The sequence below is a fragment of the Vigna angularis genome, chromosome 5 (assembly GCF_016808095.1).
Source record: "Vigna angularis cultivar LongXiaoDou No.4 chromosome 5, ASM1680809v1, whole genome shotgun sequence".
Classification (NCBI taxonomy): Eukaryota; Viridiplantae; Streptophyta; class Magnoliopsida; order Fabales; family Fabaceae; genus Vigna; species Vigna angularis.
Window position 1 is genome coordinate 3154597 of NC_068974.1, and position 20378 is coordinate 3174974.

Below are 20378 nucleotides of genomic sequence, written 5' to 3' on the forward strand. Positions count from 1 at the left end.
TTGTTATAATATGCTATGATTACGGAGATTTATTTTATATTTACTATTATTAAAATGTTTTTAATTTTTAAAAGAGACAAAATAGAATATTTTAGACAGTCTCTAAAGTGTCTATATCTTATACAAACACAAATACCATGTACAAGTAGTAAGAGCAATAAAAAGGATGACTAATACATTTTAAGTAAATGAACAAGATAATATTAATAAACTAAATGTAGTTGCAATATTAGGAGTCAACCAACATGCTTACCCTTGTGAGTATGTAGGTTCATTTTTTTGAACAATCCTCCAAAATTTATTCAAAACAAAAATCTAGATATAGCATATTTTATGTGATTTTGCTTATTACATAAACATAAGATAATTATTATTTATTATACATTTTGAGTGATTATATTTTGAGTTTGGATGGTGATTGGAACATGCTTACATCCACTTCCCGATCAAGTTGTAAAACATCAAGTTAAGTTGCCTATAAAATGAAATTTACTGTAACTTGGGTTAATTCTTTTATTCTTAATATAATAATCTTAAAATAAAAAAAAAAACTATGGATTAGAGGAAAAATCTATTCACCTAACATATTATAACAGAAATTATCAATAGTCGATGTCCAGATATTGAACGTGAGCAATCTTTTCCCAGTCTTCGCCTCCCCTCTGGCAACGCTGTATGAGCAAAGGACATCTGTATATATTAAGATTCGAAATTGATTGTGGAAGACCCTGCTCTGGTAAGCATTGGAGTTTGGGGCATAAATAAAGAGCCAATGATTGGAGAGACGAGAGTTGAAAAAGCCCCTTATAGTCTAGTTTTTCTAGATTTGGAAAACCATATATGGTTAGTTTAGCAAGAGAGAGTGGAAGCAAATTTTCATCAGGAAAACATTCTGCATCCAGTTTTGCTATCACCAAGCTTTCCAAAGAAGAACGGTCTCCAAAAGCTCCTTTCAGTGACCCAACAAGTCTTGGAGAGTCTATTATCTTCAACGCCTTCAGAAGTGGAAAAAGACCAAGCGGAGGTAAATGTTGGCAAGATTCACAATTGCGCAACACTAAGGACACCAGGTTTGGTAACGAATCATCAACTAACCACTTTGGAAATTTATTCCCACCATAGTTAATGATTGACAACTCCTTTAAGTTTTTGGAAGGTTGCAGATTCTCAAGTACGTCCTCTGCTTTTTTTGAATCAATAGAGTTCCCAGTCCTCTTCCATCCCAATGTCAGACTCATAAGGTGTGTTTTATTCTTTAAATCGGCTTCTAATGCATCCTCAGGATTCTCTATGTCCTGCAGTCCCTCAATTGATAGGCCATGAGAAAGGTTGTTGAGCTTTCCTAGCCGTTGAATACCCGACTCCATGCTATGGTCAACCTCAAAGAAATTCATCATTACTTTAAGATTTTTTAGTTTTTCCAAACCTGGTGGCACTTTTCTCACTTTAGTCCATGTAAATTCAAGTCGACACAGAGTGGTGAGTAAATGCAAATTTGAGGGCAACTCTTCCAAATCCATACAATGGTTCAACTTCAGTATTTGCAAGGGGGAAAGTGAACATATCTTTTCAGATAGTTTTTTTATCTTCGTCCAAGAGAGGTCTAACGAACGAAGATGCTCAAGATTGCCGACAGAGTCAGGTAACTCTTCAAGGTTAGAACAATGAGAGAGCGATAAGATACGCAAGAACTTGAACTTGGTCAACAACTCATGTATCGTCGACATATTGATATGTAAACTACTATCTATAGGCATAAATGTACGTAACTTTTCTGTATTACATAAACTTCCAAATCCATCAAAATATTCATTGTATCTACCTTTAACTGAAAAATGCCGAGTTACTTTTTGTATCTTATTTGTTTGACCAAGTTCGTACCTGAAATATATGTCTCCAGCGACATATTTTGCCAAATCATTTAGAAGGTCATGCATGACAAATAGTTCTTCCGCATCACCTGATCGTTGAAAGAAGGACCTCGATAGTAGATCATTGAAGTATTGTTGGCAAACTTCTTCAAGAGTCTCACTATGCTGACGACTGTGTAAGAGATTTTCAGTCATCCACAAGTGTATCAAATTTTCCTTCTCAAACTCATAATCCTTGGGGAACATGGCACAGTAAACAAAGCACGCCTTGAGATGAGAAGGAAGGTGGATATAGCTCAATGCTAAAGCGGGAATAATATTACTTCGCTCTTTTGAAAATTCCCATATTTCGCTTTGGGACACAATTTTCCATTCTGAAACAGATGATTTGTTGTACAATAGGCTTCCCATTGTTTTTAAGGCGAGAGGTGGTCCTTTACACTTTTTAACCATCTTCATGCCAATCTCCCTACACTCTGGATTTGATTCAGTATCATCATCATCTCGGAATGCATGTTTAGCAAACAATTTCCAGCAATGATCTTCATGTAATTGCTTTAGGGAGTGAACTTCTGACCGCATGGTAGAAGCAACTTCCTTACTACGTGTGGTGACAAGAATCCTACTCCCTTGGACTCCAAACCCAAGGGGCTTCAGCACTTCTTCCCATTTAAGTTGGTTTTCGTTCCAAACGTCGTCCAAAATTAGAAGAAATTTCTTCCCTGACAATTTTTCTTTCAATCTTCTATGAACCATCTCTGTGTCTCTACTATCATCAGTGAATTTAGTTACAGCCTCAAGAATTGATCTTGATACCTTGAAAACATCAAATTCATCTGAAATACAAACCCAAGCTTTGACAACAAATTTAGCCTCATCTACCCTTGGGTCATTGAATACATGTTGAGCAAGAGTGGTCTTACCCACTCCGCCCATTCCCACAATAGAAAGTATTGATGGCTGGTTACGATTGATGTCAGACGTCAGCCAGTCAAAAATCACTTCTTTATCATCATCTCTGCCATAAATGTCAGTTCCAACCACCAAAGAAGTTGTTTGTGATTTATGTGGCAGTTCATTACTCAACCCATATCCAACACTCTTAGCTGTTTTCAATCCTAGAGAACCCTTTTGGTTTGAAAGAAATTCTAAGCCGTCAAGGGTTTGTTCCATCCTAGACTCAATTTCCTTGTTAAGGGAACTAAAAGGAGAAGATTTGAAGAAATTGAGTACCTTGCAAGTACAGCCCGTAAAGGTTTGAGATTCAGAATCATCATCCACTTTTCTTTTGGAGAGCATTTGTATATCATCCAAGAGATCCTCTGCATCAAGGACAGCATCTTTGACACTAAGCAGCCAGTTTCTGACATGTGGATCCGTGAACTGTTTTCTCTCTGCATCATCAGCCAGAGAATTGATTGAATTCAACTTGATTTCCAACTTGGTCAGCAGCTTCTGATCAAGCTTCTTTGCACAAAAGAAATCGAGAATTTGGGGAGAAGCTAGCTTCTGGAATGCCACCTGAAGGAAAGCAGAAAGAAGAGCACCACCAACAAATTCTAATGCCATGGTAAGACAAGGATGAATGGGATTCAAACGCTGATAGCTTATGCATTGACTCAGTGCAATGCATGGTTAATGTAGTGATGAAACTGTATATGGTTAGTCAACCACTAATTGCTGAGTCTTCTATGGTTAGTCAACCATTAATTGCTGAGTCTTCCGAGCATTACATACTTCAACAATTGTATTCCATATATGAACAAGGGACTATTATTATATTAACTAAATCTGTGAATTGTTTAAACTAAGAGATATATCTAAAAGCTTGTTATGGGAATTTTTGTCTAAAAAGCTTGTTTAAATTTATTGTGTTCTTTTAGTATTGCAATGTATTTTGTTAGGGGAATTTTTGTCCTTATATTAAAATAACATTTATAATAATAATCTAACATTATATGTATTTTCTTTGTAGGAAATTTATATATTTTGGTGTAATTTACATATTTAAGATGACATAGTGCATGTTTACTTCTAAACCCATAAAAACAAACTAGCCAACTCAGCAAACTAGTTAAATAACTTAAAAGATAGTTTTCTTTCAATCTTATTTTTTATATATTAATTTTGATTGGCCAGAGGTTAATATTAGGGTTAAATATGTTTTTAGTTTCTATACTATCAAGCCATTTTGATTTTAGTCCCTTTTTCAAAGTAAGGTACATTTTAGTCATCTTCCTTAAGAAAACTTTGATTTTAGTCCTAACACCGTTAAAAACCAACTGACGTGGCTAACGGTAGACTGACATAATTTTTTTTTCTTGCACTGAGTCAGTGTTTCTCAATTTTCTCCCTCTCTCTCCCTCGTCTCTTCCTCCATCTTCCACCCAACCTTCCCACCCTCTGCAGAAAGGTCATTGACACTGTCCAAAGGGTGTGACACATCCAATTCAGTGAAGTGTGAGTCTTATTATCAATGTCAATTCAACTAATGGCCTACTCTTTTCTCCCCTGTCTCTCACGACAAATATCTCTTATTTTCTCAACCAAATCCCATTTTCCAAGTGAAGCATAAATACTTGAAAGTAATTTGTAGGTTTCAAGGTTGCAATTTGATAAAGAGTATCTTCTCTCCCATGATCTATATTCCCACGCAATCAACATACAACATGGTCATCTGGCTTAGAATCCATCATCTGCAGATCCTTCACTGATTCATTAAAACACTTTGCTTCATAAAAAAGATTAGTTAAGCTTGTGTAGTGCTGTTGGTCAGGGACGACACCATGCTCACTAGGCATGGACTTGAAGAACTGAAACTCTTCCTGTACAAGACCTGAATGACTAGAAGCATTCAAAATGACGAAAAAAGTGATCCTATTTGGCTTCACTCATGATCTTAGCATATTATAAAGCATCGTAATTGCTTATGTGACATAGCCATAGTGAGCCAGTTTTGATAAAATCGTGTTCCACATCGTAATTGCTTCTCATTTTGTTTTCATATATTTTGACGATGAATTAAAAATTTTGTTTGAACTGAATTACAGAACTATTAAACAAGTTATGGTTGATTTATGATAAATAATATGTTGGAAATAAACAAAACAGAAGTTATTCTGTTACTGTGTGTGCGGTTGTGTATAAATAGTCTTTGTATCTTTCATTCATGTGTTAATAAAATTTTGAAGTATTATACAGAATACCTGAGTGCATTTGTAAGCTTTTGACCGTTTGTTTCTGCATCCTGGTGTTGCTCCGCCGTGTGTGGTGGTGGTGGTCTGCAAGACGGGTCGGAACCCTAGCAGAGCGTTGCAAGCTCTTTCTCTCTCTGATTCTCGACACTCATCTCACTTCTCTCTCTAAGCACGTGCCACTAATATGTCTTAAAGAGAAAGTATTATCTGAGTATGGGATTTTACCTTTCTGCCCTTTTACTCTAATATGGTATCAAGAGCATAGGTTGTTGTCCTGAGGTGTGTGGAAAGTGAGCATTGTATTCTGGAGGTGTGTGTATCCAGAACTGCAGAAAAGGAGGGTTCTTTGACTGGATTTAGATCAAAGATTCAGAAAGACTGTAGCAAGAAAGGATGGCTGGAATTGGAGGAATTCAGGGGTCACTACCTGTGTTTCATGGCAAGCATTTTGCAGATTGGCGGATCAAGATGTGGGTTGTGTTTAGTTTTCAAGATGTGTTGGAAATCATTGAGGAAGGAGTGCCTGTGTTGAGTGAAAAGGCAACCCAAGAACAGAAGAAAGAACACAAGATACTGGAGAAACTGGACAACAAGGCCAGGTTCTTGATGTATCAATGTGTAAGTCAGAAAATTTTCAACAAAATCTCTAATGCAGCCACTGCAAAGGAGATTTGGGGAATGCTGATGAAAACCTACGGTGATGGAGATAGAAATGCAAAGGTTAAACTACAAGCTTTAAGGAGGAAATTTGAAACTCTAATCATGGAGGAAAGTGAAACTGTGGCTGAGTATTTTGATAAAGTCCAGGAGTTGGTGAATAAAATGAGAGCTTGTGGTGAAAAGGTAACTGATGAGTACATAGTAGATAAAGTTATGAGAACCCTAACTCCCAGATTTGACTATGTGGTGACTGCTATTGAAGAAACCCGTAGAAGAGAGGATATTAACAGTGAGGAGTTACTGCATTCACTGGAGGCTCATGAGTTTGTTGATGGTTTGGCAAGCGTATCGAATCGTTCAAGTAATAAAACCGGTAAGACCGGGTATCGTTTCCTAAGAGACTCGTGTCCTAGACAATCGTATAATATCTAACTAATTTAGACTAAAGAATGATTCCATGTTTTTGGGGTTTTCATGCAATTAAATTAAAGATAAAACATAAAGGGTAAAAGTGATCTTTGATAATGCAAACACTTAGGAAATGAAAGATTAGAAATGATATGGAATGGTATTGTTGGGGGATGATTTCACCTACTTCACTCTTATGTAAAGAAAATCACTTCCTCTTCATTAATTGGCCAATGTCAATCTTTTAATTTACTCAAACCCAATCACTTGGTAGAGAGAGCCTAGACTTACTTCTTAAACTCCAATCCCTTGGAAAACCTAACAAGTTCATCCGCTTTAAGAATTGAGATTCAAGACAACCAAAGGTCCTAGTTCTATCCCTAGATACAATTTCCTTTAGGTGTTTAATCCAGTTCTAGATTCACCCAATATTTCCCAATATCAAGCAAACCCTAAAATCATGATACGGTTGAATCAATCATACAAGCTTTAAGCAAAGGAATTAAACACTAACAATCAATCAAAGAGGCATATAATCATTCAAAACAACTGTAATTTACATAAGAGATTTGTGGTTACATCAATCCCCAACAAGAATGAAACTAGCTCTCCATGAATGGAGAGCTTGATCTTACAACAATGGTGGAAATGGAAGAAGGATGAAGACCCAAGGATGAAGAAGGGTTGTTCCCACAGCTCCTAGCTCGCCTCTGGACGCTCCAATTGAGAGATTTCGTGTTTGGGATGCCAAAGATGCCAACCCCTTCGCGTTCCAGAACTAAACAAGCCGTTTCTGCCACATCAGCAAAAGTCGCACCCAGCGGCCCGATAGACAGGCGCCCGGCGCGCCCTCGGTCAACATTGTCATGCCCGACGCCGCTTAGGTCAGTAGGCGTCCGGCGTGACTCTCTGCAGCAGCCTTGGTTCTTCATCTTTTCAGCTCCTCTTCTCTCTTTTCTTGGGTTTTGGCAATGTTCTTTGGTGAGTAGCTTCTCCCAGCTTCTTTGAATGGGGATTAGCCATCAAATGGGCTAATTACAACTTATAATGTAATCACTTACAAATAACAAGAAATTGAGTTAAACAAGACTAAAAGTAAAGGAAGAGTTGACAATTTCCATCAATTTGATGTTGGATATTGAAGTAAAATTGGTCATTATCAGAGTTACGTCTCAATGAACGCAGGCAATGTCAGGAGCAAGCCCTGCAGGCCAGATCACAATGGAGAGGTAAAAAGGGGTTCAAGAAAGGTGAAAAAGGAGGAAAGAAAGGAAAAGATTCTCTAGATCAGCAAGGACAAGAGTTCACTGAATCTGGAAAAGAGAAGAAAGCAAAGAATGTTGATGGAGAATGGAAATTTGATAAGAAAAAGGTGAAGTGCTATAACTGCCAGAAGTTGGGTCACTATGCAAAGGAGTGCTGGAAAGGTGAAGGGGCCAAGAATAAACCTAAGAGGGCTAATCTGGTCCAAGAAGAATCAGATTCAGAGGCAGTAATTTTGATGGCCTATGATGATGAGAAGCAACCAAAAAGCAATGTGTGGTATCTTGACTCTGGCTACTCAACTCACATGACTGAGAGAAAAGACTGGTTTGTGACAGTGCAGAGAGTGAAGAATAGAAGGATCAAATTTGCTGATAACAGCAGTTTTGAGGCAGAATGCTCTAGCAGAGTATCTTTGAGGGGTGAAGATGGTAGAGAAGTGGTTATTGAAGAGGTACTGTATGTACCTGGGTTAAAGACTAATTTACTTAGTCTTGGACAACTGCTTCAAAAGGGCTATGTGATGAAGATGGAAAACAATGGCCTGAGTATCTTCAACCAAGATGGAAAAGAGGTGATACAGGCTGAACTTTCCCAGAACAGAACGTTTAAATTGGTGATGGAGGTAGTAAACCATCACTGTTTTACTGCAGCAGAAGAGGAAAATGAGTGGCTATGGCACCTCAGATTTGGACATCTGAATTTTAAAGATCTATAAATGCTAAGTCAAAAGAATTTGGTGACTGGCTTATCAAAGGTAGACATTCCAAGAACTGTTTGTAGGGAATGTGTCCAATGCAAACAGACACGTGGCAGTTTTCAAAAGTTTTTACCCCAGAAATCTGCAGAGAAAATAGGAGTGGTGTACTCGGATGTTTGTGGCCCTATGCAAGTAGAGACACCTGGTGGCAGCAGGTATTTTCTACTACTTTTAGATGACTGGACCAGAAAATGTTGGGTTTATCTCTTAAAGAGAAAAGGGGAAGTACTGCAACATTTTCAGCAGTTCAAAAATATGGTTGAAAGGCGGAGTGGAAACAAATTGAAGACACTGAGAACAGATGGAGGAGGAGAGTATATCTCCACTGATTTCAGAGACTATTGTGGAAAAGAAGGGATTGTTCATGAGGTTACTCCTCCCTACACGCCTCAACACAATGGGGCAGCAGAGAGGAAAAATAGAACAATCCTAAACATGGTAAGGTGCATGTTGAAAAGCAAGGGGCTACCTAGTTTCTTATGGGGTGAGGCTGTGTTGACAGCCACCTATGTATTAAATTTGTCTCCAACAAAGAGACTTAATGATGTCACACCAAAGGAAGCTTGGTCAGGAGTGAAGCCAGATGTGAAGCATCTGAAAGTATTTGGGTCCCTATGCTACAAGATGTTCCAGAACAGTTGAGGAAAAAGCTGGATGATAGAGGAATTCCACTAGTGATGATTGGGTATCATGTTACAGGAGGATACAAATTGTATGATTTAGTAACAGGTACTGCTTCAGTCAGCAGGGATGTGAAAGTTGATGAAAATGGAGAATGGTAGTGGGAGGATAAAGAAAAAGAGAACCCAACCATTGTGTTGGAGAGTGAACCTGCAGCAGAATCAGAAGCATGCAGGAGGGAGGAGAGTGTTAGGAGGTCCTCTCGGGTTACTCAATTGCCAACCCATTTGAGATACTATGATCTTGCATATGAGGCCACTATCTCATCAGAAGGTAATTTTGTTCACTTTGCCTTAATAGGAGAACCAGAACCAGTTAACTTTGAGCAGGCAATGAAGGATGAGAGATGGAACAAGGCTATGCAGGAAGAAATTGGGTCAATTGTGAAGAACCAGACCTGGGAGCTGACAGAATTGCCTCCTAACAAGAGACCCATAGCTCTAAAATGGATTTATAAGTCTAAAATAAATCCTCAAGGGGTTGTGACTAGATACAAAGCCAGGTTGGTGGCTAAAGGATTTTTACAGCAAGCTGGAATTGATTATGGAGAGGTGTTTGCACCTGTGGCCAGATTGGAGACAGTGAGACTGGTAGTTTCAGTGGTTGTACAAAACAACTAGGTGTTACATCAATTAGATGTAAAGTCTACCTTTTTGAATGGAGACCTGGAAGAGGAAGTTTATGTGGTTCAACCTCAAGGTTTTGAAGTTAAGAAACACATTGACAAGGTGTACAAGTTAAAGAAGGCCTTATATGGGCTTAAGCAGGCTCCAAGGGCCTGGAACCAGAAGATAGATGGATTCATGAGCAGCATTGGCTTTGAAAAATGTGTGTCTGAACATGGGGTATATGTTCAGTGTTATGAGAAGAATGACAGGAAAGATATGGTAATTGTGTGCCTGTATGTAGATGATATGTTGGTTACGGGCAGCAGTAATGAGAGAATTAACAAGTTCAAAGCTCAGATGCTACAGGAGTTTGAGATGAGTGACCTGGGTAAACTCAGTTACTTTCTTGGGATTGAATTCACTACAACTGATACAGGTATAATGATGCATCAGTCTAGATACATTATAGACATGTTAACTAAGTTTAACATGGAACAATGCAACTCTGCTATTACTCCAGCAGAGGTTGGCATAAAACTTGAGAAAGATCCTGAGGAAGAAGCTGTTGACCCGACTGAGTATAGAAGAATGGTTGGGAGTCTAAGGTACTTGTGCAATACAAGGCCTGATATTAGCTACAGTGTGGGTTTGGTCAGCAGATTTATGCAAAACCCCAGAGTGTCTCATTTGAATGCTGTAAAAAGGATTCTAAGGTATCTAAAAGGTACTATTGAATATGGAATCTTGTTGCCTAAACATGGATTAGGAGGAGAGGTAAGAGTAATTGCTTACTCAGACTCGGATTGGTGTGGAGACAAGGGTGATAGAAAGAGTACAGCAGGGTATGTTTTCTATTTTGATGGGGCACCTATTTCCTGGAGCTCTATAAAGGAACCTGTTGTAGCTCTGTCTTCATGTGAAGCAGAGTACATTGCGGCATGTGAAGCAACTTGTCAGGCAGCCTGGCTTGACTCACTGATGAAGGAGTTAAAGATTGAAGGGAGAGGGAAGGTCAGACTACTTGTTGACAACAAGTCAGCCATTGACCTGACTAAGCATCCTACATCACATGGTAGAAGCAAACACATTGAGACACGATTTCATTTTATCAGAGAGCAAGTTAGCAAGAAGAAGCTAGAGGTGGTGCTCTGCAGATCTGAAGACCAGATTGCAAACATTCTCACCAAAGCACTGAAAGGAGAACACTTTCTAAAACTTAGAAAGCAGATTTGAGTGGAAAAATTGAAGCTTTCACCGATTGATCGGTGAAATGGGTTGAAAAAACTTTGGTTTTATTCAGAATCATGTTATCTTTACCGTTTTGTTTAGGAGGAGTGTTGGAAATAAACAAAACAGAAGTTATTATGTTACTGTGTGTGCGGTTGTGTATAAATAGTCTTTGTATCTTTCATTCATGTGTTAATAAAATTTTGAAGTATTATACAGAATACCTGAGTGCATTTGTAAGCTTTTGAACGTTTGTTTCTGCATCCTGGTGTTGCTCCGCCGTGTGTGGTGGTGGTGGTCTGCAAGAGGGGTCGAAACCCTAGCAGAGCATTGCAAGCTCTTTCTCTCTCTGATTCTCGACACTCATCTCACTTCTCTCTCTAAGCACGTGCCACTAATATGTCTTAAAGAGAAAGTATTATCTGAGTATGGGATTTTACCTTTCTGCCCTTTTACTCTAATATAATAAACTGTTACTTTATACACATAATAATTAAAGTATAAAATTAAAGTGATGCATGTGTCTTCGTATAAACGCTTGGAATGTGTAAGAAATAAAAAACCCAAGCTGAGATCAGTTTTGCTTCTTGCCAAGTTCATATCCAAAGAACAAAATTAGCACATCGTCCCCCAGTTTTTACGGGAACCTTTTTCCACTTTCCATCGTGCGTTGCATTATATCTTTCTTCCTTTGTTTTTACTTCCACCAAAGACACCAAAATCAACAGAATAAAGCAACGTTTCCTTCAAATTAGGGAAAACTAGAACGAATCTACCAACATTGTTTGCAAACAAAACATAACAACGTGCTTCCACTGTCAATGACCTTTTTGCAGAGGTTGGGTGGAAGATTGAAGGAAAAAACGAGGGAGAGAGAGGTAGAAAAGGTGAGAAACACTGGTAGCAAAAAAAAAATCATGGTGTCAGTGTATCGATAGCACATCAGTACATCAGTACATCATTTTTTAACGGTGTTAATTTTGAAGGATTAAAATCAAAGTTTCCTTAAGAACAAGAACTAAAATGTACTTTACTTTGAAAGAGGGACTAAAACCAAAACCGCTTGATAGTATAAAGACTAAAAACATATTTAACCCTTAAGAAAAGAATGGTAATAATCTATTTTAGGAGTGATGGCTTATTGTAAGACTTGCAAATACACACGGTATGAATGGATAAGCTTAGCTTAGGCATACTTAGTCATTATCATTTGGATGTTTCTTTCAAAATGATCAGTGAAGGAAGAGAAATATTAATAACTGAATCATTATTTAAAATTTAATTTTAAAAAGCTGAACTTTTTATTTAAATTTACGACAATAAATTTGTTATTAGAAAAATTGAATTTATAAAAGGCCACTTTCATAGCCTTGTCATTAGGCCCAAACTCTATTATACCACCCAGCCCAAATTGAATAAAAATAATTTCCAGAGGAGATAGGGTGCTGGAAGAAATCTAATGGAGTGCAAGAAGTAATAGCCCTGATTCTTTCTTTTCACATCTTTTATTATTGTGTGAAATGCTCAAAAGGGTCCAAGATTTTGACCTTCTATATGACATCAAGAGAAATATATTATACACTGCAAACCTTCAAACCACAACCTAAAACATTCTCAGCAATTACTTCCTCTAGCTTAAATAATTACAAAGACAAATCATTGATGATATATTTAACCTAGTTTCTTCCCGAGTACTTGCAGTAAAAACAAGAAAAACAAACAAACTTCTTCTAAATTAAAATTAGTTTATGCATTACTTAATTTATTTATTTTCTTATAATTTATCAAATTTTTAATTTTAACATTTTATACTACTTTTAACCTACAAAAAAATCCTTTTATTTTTGTCTTCCAAAAATAGTTAGGAAGCAATCACGTAAAAAAACATATCCATACTTTATTTTTGCACACAATTCAAAACATAACTCAAACAGTAATATAAGAAAGATAAGTTAAATTGAAGGGAAAATATATTTTAGATACATATGTTTTCACAATATTTTAAATAATACACGTGTCATTTTCTCACCAGTTGATTATTTATTTGTTAGTGTTGATGTACTCTAAATCCAATGAAAAAATGACATATATATACAAAGTATTGTCAAAAAATTGGTGTTAACATATCATTGGCCTAAATTCAATTGAAAAAAATGATATTTTGAGATACAAATTTTTTACATTCATTTTACATTATTATTTTTTACTTTTTTACTCTCATTTTTCTTTGAAAAAATATAAAAATTTATTATTTTATAATTATTTTATCCTTAGTGTATCAAATATAATATACTGTATATCAAACACATATAAAAGTCCATCACGGTATTATTACTCATTAAATTGTTATCAAACAAATAGCAAACAAAAAAAACCATTTAACTTATCAAACAATCAGTGAAGTAGCAAACAAAAAAACCATTTAACTGGCACAAAAGAAGAACTTCATTCAACCAAACAAAAAGAAAGGTATACTGGTCAATACTTTCTATATCAGTTTTCCTTCAGAAAAATTTAAAACTTGAGATACAATAATCAAATGGAGGATGATTGGGGGAGTGAAACGTTCTTGGGTTTACCAATACAATAGAAAAGAGAAAACAAGGCTTCTGTTTGATGAAAACATACCAATCCACACTTGGAGAAAATAGTAGTCAGCAGCAATGAACACAGTTTGAAAAGAAGCTAGTTGGGTTCATAGTAATTTCGGTTGAGGTAGCCAAAACAAATTTGGCCGGTGAAGTTTACACATTTTATTGAACTTATAACAGTAAGAAAGGAAAAACGAATTCAAGTTAGATGGTATGAAGATCACATCCTCAAGCCCTTTACCAATATATTTGACCTAATGACAGATAGAAAAAAATTGTCCATACATTAAAAAATATAACTAAAATACTCAGTTATTATAATTTGGTGTGCAGCGGTAGGATTGAATAAATGATATAGAATAGTTTATTCAAAGTATAATGCCCTTCGTATTTTGATCCATGTGATTTTGTACTTGTCCAGTAGTTAACCTTAAGCATAAGAGAAATGAGTGTAATATAATCTGTTAAGAAGTGGAACAGAACACTTACTCTGTTAGTGTAATGCATTATTCTTCTGCAAATAATCATACTATCATCACCTGCTTATCGCTGCTTGATAATGTTAATATGCTCACAGATCATTTATTATTGTATTACTTTCATGTGATAACAACAGTCAGTCACCTGAGTAAAGCTCAACATTTTCCCAATGTCAGTGAGAAAATATTGGATGATTTCATCCATGGGAGCGCATGGCATAGACTGTGCATGAGAATGATATATTCTTGTCATAATCGAAGGAACCTAGATTGTTACAAATTAAATTCATATTTACTCACTATGAAGCTAAGTATTTAGGAGTTGAATTCACATGTTTTGACTATAGTATTAAACCTTTGCAATAGGAGAACAATTATGTGTTCAAGAAGTAAACTCTTTAAATTATCAAAGAATATATCAAAAAAATAGTTATCAGTGACATTATAATTTGTAGTAAGAACTTGGGAAACAAAATTCAAGAGTGGAATGTTTAATCCAATAGTATGATTATGTTAAAAAATATTGATGGAAGGAGTGAAGTGTTAGAGCCTTATGCAGGACTACCAAAGAAAGAGAAAAGCAGTTGATACACATTCAAAACAAAAATAAATTGCAGCAGACCAAATGCATCAGTATATAGAAGACTCTATGTCCACACGTAGAATGTGAGCAATCTTTTCCCAGTCTTCGCCTCCTTCTTGGCAACGGTCGTCGAGCAAAGGACAATCACATATGTGAAGATATGAAATTGATTTGGGAAGACCTTCTGGTAAGCATTGGAGGTCTGGGCAGTTATCAAGACTCAATAATTTGAGAGACGAGAGTTGATAAAGACCCTTATAGTTCAGTTTTTCTAGATTTAGACAATCACGGATGGTTAGATCAATAAGAGAGACTGGAAGCGAACCTTCTTCAGGAAAACATTCTACATCCAGTTTTCCAATGCACAAGCTTTTCAGACAAGGATTGTCTCCCAAAGCTGCTTTCAGCGAACCAATAAGTCTGGAGAAATTAGTGAGTGTCATCTCTTTTAGATTCGATGGCAAACCTCCGTCAGGAACGACCCGAATCTTGGACAGTCTTCTATGTGTAGCTCCGTGAGAGATGGAAGCAAGGTATGCATGTTTCCAGGCAATGATTCAAATTTAGGACACTCTCTGATTGTTAGATGTTCCAGCTTTGATGGCAAACCTCCGGGAACGACTCAAGTCTTGGACAGTGTTTTATGTATAGCAAGATGAGAGATGGAAGCAGTATATGCATGTTTACAGGCAATGATTCAAATTTAGGACACTCACTGATTGTTAGATACTGGAGATGATTGTGAACGTGATCCTGTGAAATCATCTGTAGATTAGGAAATCCACTGAGTTTAAGGGTCCTGAGTGTTGGGAAGAAATCTAGTGGATAGATCCTTAGAGAGACACAGTCATCACTGATTGACTCCAGAGGTGAGTACCAAACTCTCTGCCATGGCCAACACTAAAATTCATTACTACTTTAAGATTCTTCAGTTTCTCCAAATGCGGTGGCACTTTTCTCACTTTAGTCTCTATGAATTCAAGGCGATACAAGTTGGTGAGTAAATACAAATTTGAGGGCAACTCCTCCAAATCTCTACAAAAGTTCAACTTCAGTATTTGCAAGTGGGCGAGTGAACATATCTTTTCAGTTAGTTTTTTATTGGGGTATTGGAGAGGTCTAACGAACGAAGATGCCCAAGATTGCCAACAGAGTCAGGTAACCCTTGAAGGTCCAAAACAAAACACAGAGATAACATCCGTAAAAGCTTAAACTTGGAGAACAATTCATGTATCGACATATTGATACGTAAACAACCTGTTGGCATAAACGTACGCAACCTTTCTGTATTACATAACTTTCCAAACCCATCAAAATATTGATTGTATCTAAGTTTAACCGAAAAATGACGAGTATCTTTTTCTATCTTCTCTGTTTTACCGACTTCCCACATAAAGTATATGCCTCCCCCAACATATTTTGCCAAATCATGTATAAGGTCATGCATAACAAATACTTCTTCCTTTTCATCCGATTGTTGAAAGAAGGACCTTGATAGTAAATCATTGAAGTATTGTTGGCAAACATCTTCAGGAGTCCTACTGTGATGAGAACAGTGTAGGAAATTTTCTGTCATCCACAACTGAAACAAATCCTCCTTTCTAAACTCAAAATCCTTGGGGAATAGGGCACAATAAGCAAAGCATACCTTGAGGTGTGAAGAAAGGTGGATATAACTCAATGCTAAAGCAGGAACAATATCACAACGGTCTTGTGAAAATTCCCATATTTCGCTTTGGAAAACAGATTTCCATTCTGAAATAGATTATTTTTTATATAATAGACTTCCCATTGTTTTCAAGGCAAGAGGTAGTCCTTTACATTTTTTAACCATTTGCATGCCAATTTCCTTGCACTCTGGATTTGGTTGAGTATCATCGTCTCGGAATGCATGTTTAGCAAACAACTTCCAGCAATCATCTTCCTGTAATTGCTTAAGGGAGTAGTCTTTTGATCCCATGGTAGAAGCAACTTCCTTACTACGTGGTCACAAGAATCCTACTCCCCTTCGCTCCAAAAACAAGGGACTTCTGCACGTCTTCCCATTTAGATTGGTTTTCATTCCAAACGTCATCCAAAACAAGAAGAAATTTCTTCTCAGTCAATTTGTTTTTCAATCTTCTGTGAATCATCTCTAGATCTCTACTATCATCGGTTGATTCAGTAACAGCCTCAAGAATTGCTCTTGATACTTTGAAAACATCAAATTCGTCTGAAACACAAACCCAAGCTTTGACATCAAATTTAGCCTCGTCTACTCTTGGGTCATTGAATACATGTTGAGCAAGAGTGGTCTTGCCCACCCCTCCCATTCCCACAATAGAAAGAATTGATAGCTGGTTATGATTGTTGTTGTCGGATATCAGCCAGTCAAAGATCAGTTCTTTATCATGATCTCTGCCATAAATATCAGTTCCAACAACCAACGATGTTGTTTGTGATTTCTGTGGCAGATCATTACTCAATCCAGATCCAACACAGCTAGCTGTTTTCAATCCTAGATCACCCTTTTGGCTTGAGAGAAATTCTATGTCGTCAAGGATTTGTTCAATCCTAGACTCAATTTCCTTGTTAAGGGAACTAATAGGAGAAGATTTGAAGAAATTCAATACCTTGCAAGTACAGCCCGTAAAGGTTTGAGATTCAGAATCATCATCCACTTTTCTTTTGGAGAGCATTTGTATATCATCCAAGAGATCCTCTGCATCAAGGACAGCATCTTTGACCTTAAGCAACCAGTTTCTGACATGTGGACCCGTGAACTGCTTTCCCTCTGCATCATGAGACAGAGAATGGATGGAATGCAGCTTGGTTTCCAACTTGTTCAGCAGCTTCTGATCAAGCTTTCTTGCACGAAAGAAATCAAGAATTTGGGGAGAAGCTAGTTTCTGGAATGCAACTTCAAGGAAAACAGAAAGAAGAGCACCACCGACAAGTTCTAATGCCATTGTAAGACAAGGATGAATGGGATTGAGTGATTCAAATGGGTTGATGTAAGAATGAAATAGACAATAAGATATTTGACCAGTGTTTTCTTCTTCGATGGTTTTAGTCAACCAATAACTGCTGAATATTCCGTATATCACATACTTTAACAGCTGAATTCCATTTATGAATGAGTGGGTATCGTTGTTATACTATCAACTAAATAAACAAATTGTTTAGATTAAGAGATATATTAAAGAACACGTTAAAATCTTTTATTTTATTTCTTTATATGATGTGATTTTTTTTCTGCAGTGTATTTTTGTCACGTTATTAAAATTATATTTATAGTAATAATCTACTATTTAATCTTTCTAAAACAATCTAACACCACATTTACATATTTAAGAGGACAGACTGCATGCATACGGCTATCATCGTGAAACAACTTAACCAAGTCATCAAATACTTAAATAACTCAAATTATTTTCTATAACGGTTGTTTTTATATATTAATTTTGAATGGCCGGACCAAAAGCGGATTATAATTATGATGAAATGAATGGTGGTATTTTATGAATGATACTTTACGTTGATAATTATTAAGGACGAAATAAATAAAATAACTCATTCAATCAATCAATATGCATAGTTTATGTACTTTATAATTATTCGGTCAGCTATGGTCAATTATTGTTGTTTAAGTGGTTAACCAATGAATTCAAATGAACACCCCGTAGCTTTGAAACACGAGTTATTGAGATGGTCAATCAACAAGCAAGTTCGACGGTCATTTATCAATCCGGATTGTCAATCAATAACAAGACAACGAGACCAATCGATCATGAGATGGGTCGATCGATATGAATAGATATCGAACAAATTAATTAATTTAAAAGTAAAGTATGATTACTTGCAATTACAAAATAATTATGTCAAAATTAATTAAAAATTTATTGTAAAACTTATAAACAAAGGTTTGAGGTAAAGAGATAGGTTATGTACATTAATTTCGCATAAATTATTATTTGTTAACATTAAAGCGATTTTGACATCAGAGTATTTTTAGGGATATTCTCCAAATGGTTTGGATGAACCGAAACTCACTTTCTCAATACTATTTGGACTTTGGACACCACAACTCAATTTAGACTGCTCACATTGATCTCATGCCGAAACAGTTTAAATAAAAATAATAGGTATCTATAATAGTAAAACATATTAATAAGCTCAGAAAATAAAATAATTTATCATAATATTATATATATATATATATAATATTTAAAAACTAAATAATTGATTAGATATAATATTTAATTATATTTTATTTTAATATTTTTTAAGTTGTAAAATAAATGTTAATGATTTTCAATTTGTAAATGAAATAATTATCAAAGGTGAAAGGTGGTAGTTGGAAGAGTTTTTATGAATATATTAGTTATTTGATGCACACTTCTAACATAAATGAGAAACAATAGTTTTTTTTAACCGGTTCAAAATAAAGTGGTAGTCAATATCTATATACCTCTTATGATGAGAGAGATTGAAAGCAATGTGCATGACAAATTTGTTGTCACAAAATCTATATATATATATATATATATATATATATATATATATATATATATATATATATATATATATAATTGGATCAATTGAAACCACAAAATGTTTGGGTAATCATTGTAGTCAAACTACTACAATGGTCATCAAAGATAAAGTACAATATTTCAATTATGCTAAAAACCTTGACATAATGTCTTATTTGACAAACTTCCAAGAAACCAGAGAATCACTATGGGAAACATAAAAACTGGTTATTGATCTTCTAATATCTAAATAGTTGCCCCAATCACATTAGTACAAGCTGAAAGATAAAGTTTGTTATTGATCGGGAAGAAGAAACCTTGACTAGTGTGGACTTCAAGTATAATACAAGTGATGGTTTCCAACTAAATGTGTGGTTAATTGATTATGCATGTAGTGAATAAGCTTATGAATTGCAAAATTCATGTACGGTTTAGAAAGTATCAAAGTACAAAATCCTTACAATTAATCCTCTATACACAAAGGGGTCCTTAATAAGGTAACCAACATTGACGCTAAGTTTTAAAATTGGATCCATAGATAGTGTAATTGGTTTGCTATCTAAAAACACAATATAATCAAGCAGATAAAGTATATTTTATTTGACTCAAGGAGACACTCAATATTAATTATACTTTATCAACACAAGAAGAACCAAGGTCTGTTAGGACGAAATTGTTCACATAGACAAACAAAATGACCAACGAGGAACTAGAACTATGAGTAAACAAAGAGTAATTGTTTTTAGGCTATGTGAAACCATGTTGCAATAAGGTTGAAGAGCACTTGTATAACCATTGTCTATAAGTTTGTCTCAATCCATATACAAACTTATTCAACTTGAAAATTAATCTTTATATTATTGTTTTGTAACTCTAGGAAATATCCATGTATACTTCCTCAACTAACTTGTCATTTAAGAATGCATTACTGATTTATAACTCTTGTAGGCTCCACTTCTTTTAGTAGCAATCACTTATATGATCCTTACATAAGTATTGTGTAAGCTTAACCACTAGTGAGAAAGTGTCTTAAGAAATCAATCTTACCCTTTTATGTGTAACATTTGGCTACCAACCAAGCTTTGTATTTGACAATTGAACCACGAACATCATATTAATTTAAGAACCCATTTACACCTTATGCAATGCTTGTCTTTCGGTGAAGAGAGCGAAGACCCAGTGTCATTATCTTCTAGAACCTTAATTTCTTTAGTCATAACATTTCTTCACTTCAGATAAGGAATTGCTCGATATTAGAATTGAGGTTCATAAGTATTTGGAATTTGATAGATAAATGTTTTGTACTCTTGATTGAGATTATTAAAAAAAATACACAAATTGAGTGAGATAGAGTTGTGAAGTGTTTGAGCACACTAGACAAAAAAGAGATTTAGATATTATAAGTGATTTTCGAACAAGAGATTTAAAACCATCAATATTAGATATTGAAGTTTTAAATTCATCATGAGATTCATTAGCTCGTGAGATTCATTAGAGATTAGCTCATGAGATTCATTAGAGATGTACACCAAAAAT

The 20378-nt window shown here is 35.7% G+C and overlaps 1 protein-coding gene and 2 pseudogenes across 1 annotated transcript; all 3 read right to left on the bottom strand.

The window, feature by feature from the left end:
- Positions 1-404: 404 nt before the first annotated feature.
- Positions 405-3593, bottom strand: LOC108324828 (putative disease resistance RPP13-like protein 1). Its single transcript, XM_017557755.2, has one exon. The coding sequence runs from the start codon at positions 3438-3440 to the stop codon at positions 603-605; it is 2838 nt and encodes a 945-aa protein (XP_017413244.1). The 5' UTR covers positions 3441-3593; the 3' UTR covers positions 405-602.
- Positions 3594-14192: 10599 nt separating this feature from the next.
- LOC128193376 (putative disease resistance protein At3g14460) lies at positions 14193-15093 on the bottom strand (annotated as a pseudogene).
- LOC108325559 (putative disease resistance RPP13-like protein 1) lies at positions 14949-17340 on the bottom strand (annotated as a pseudogene).
- Positions 17341-20378: the final 3038 nt, after the last annotated feature.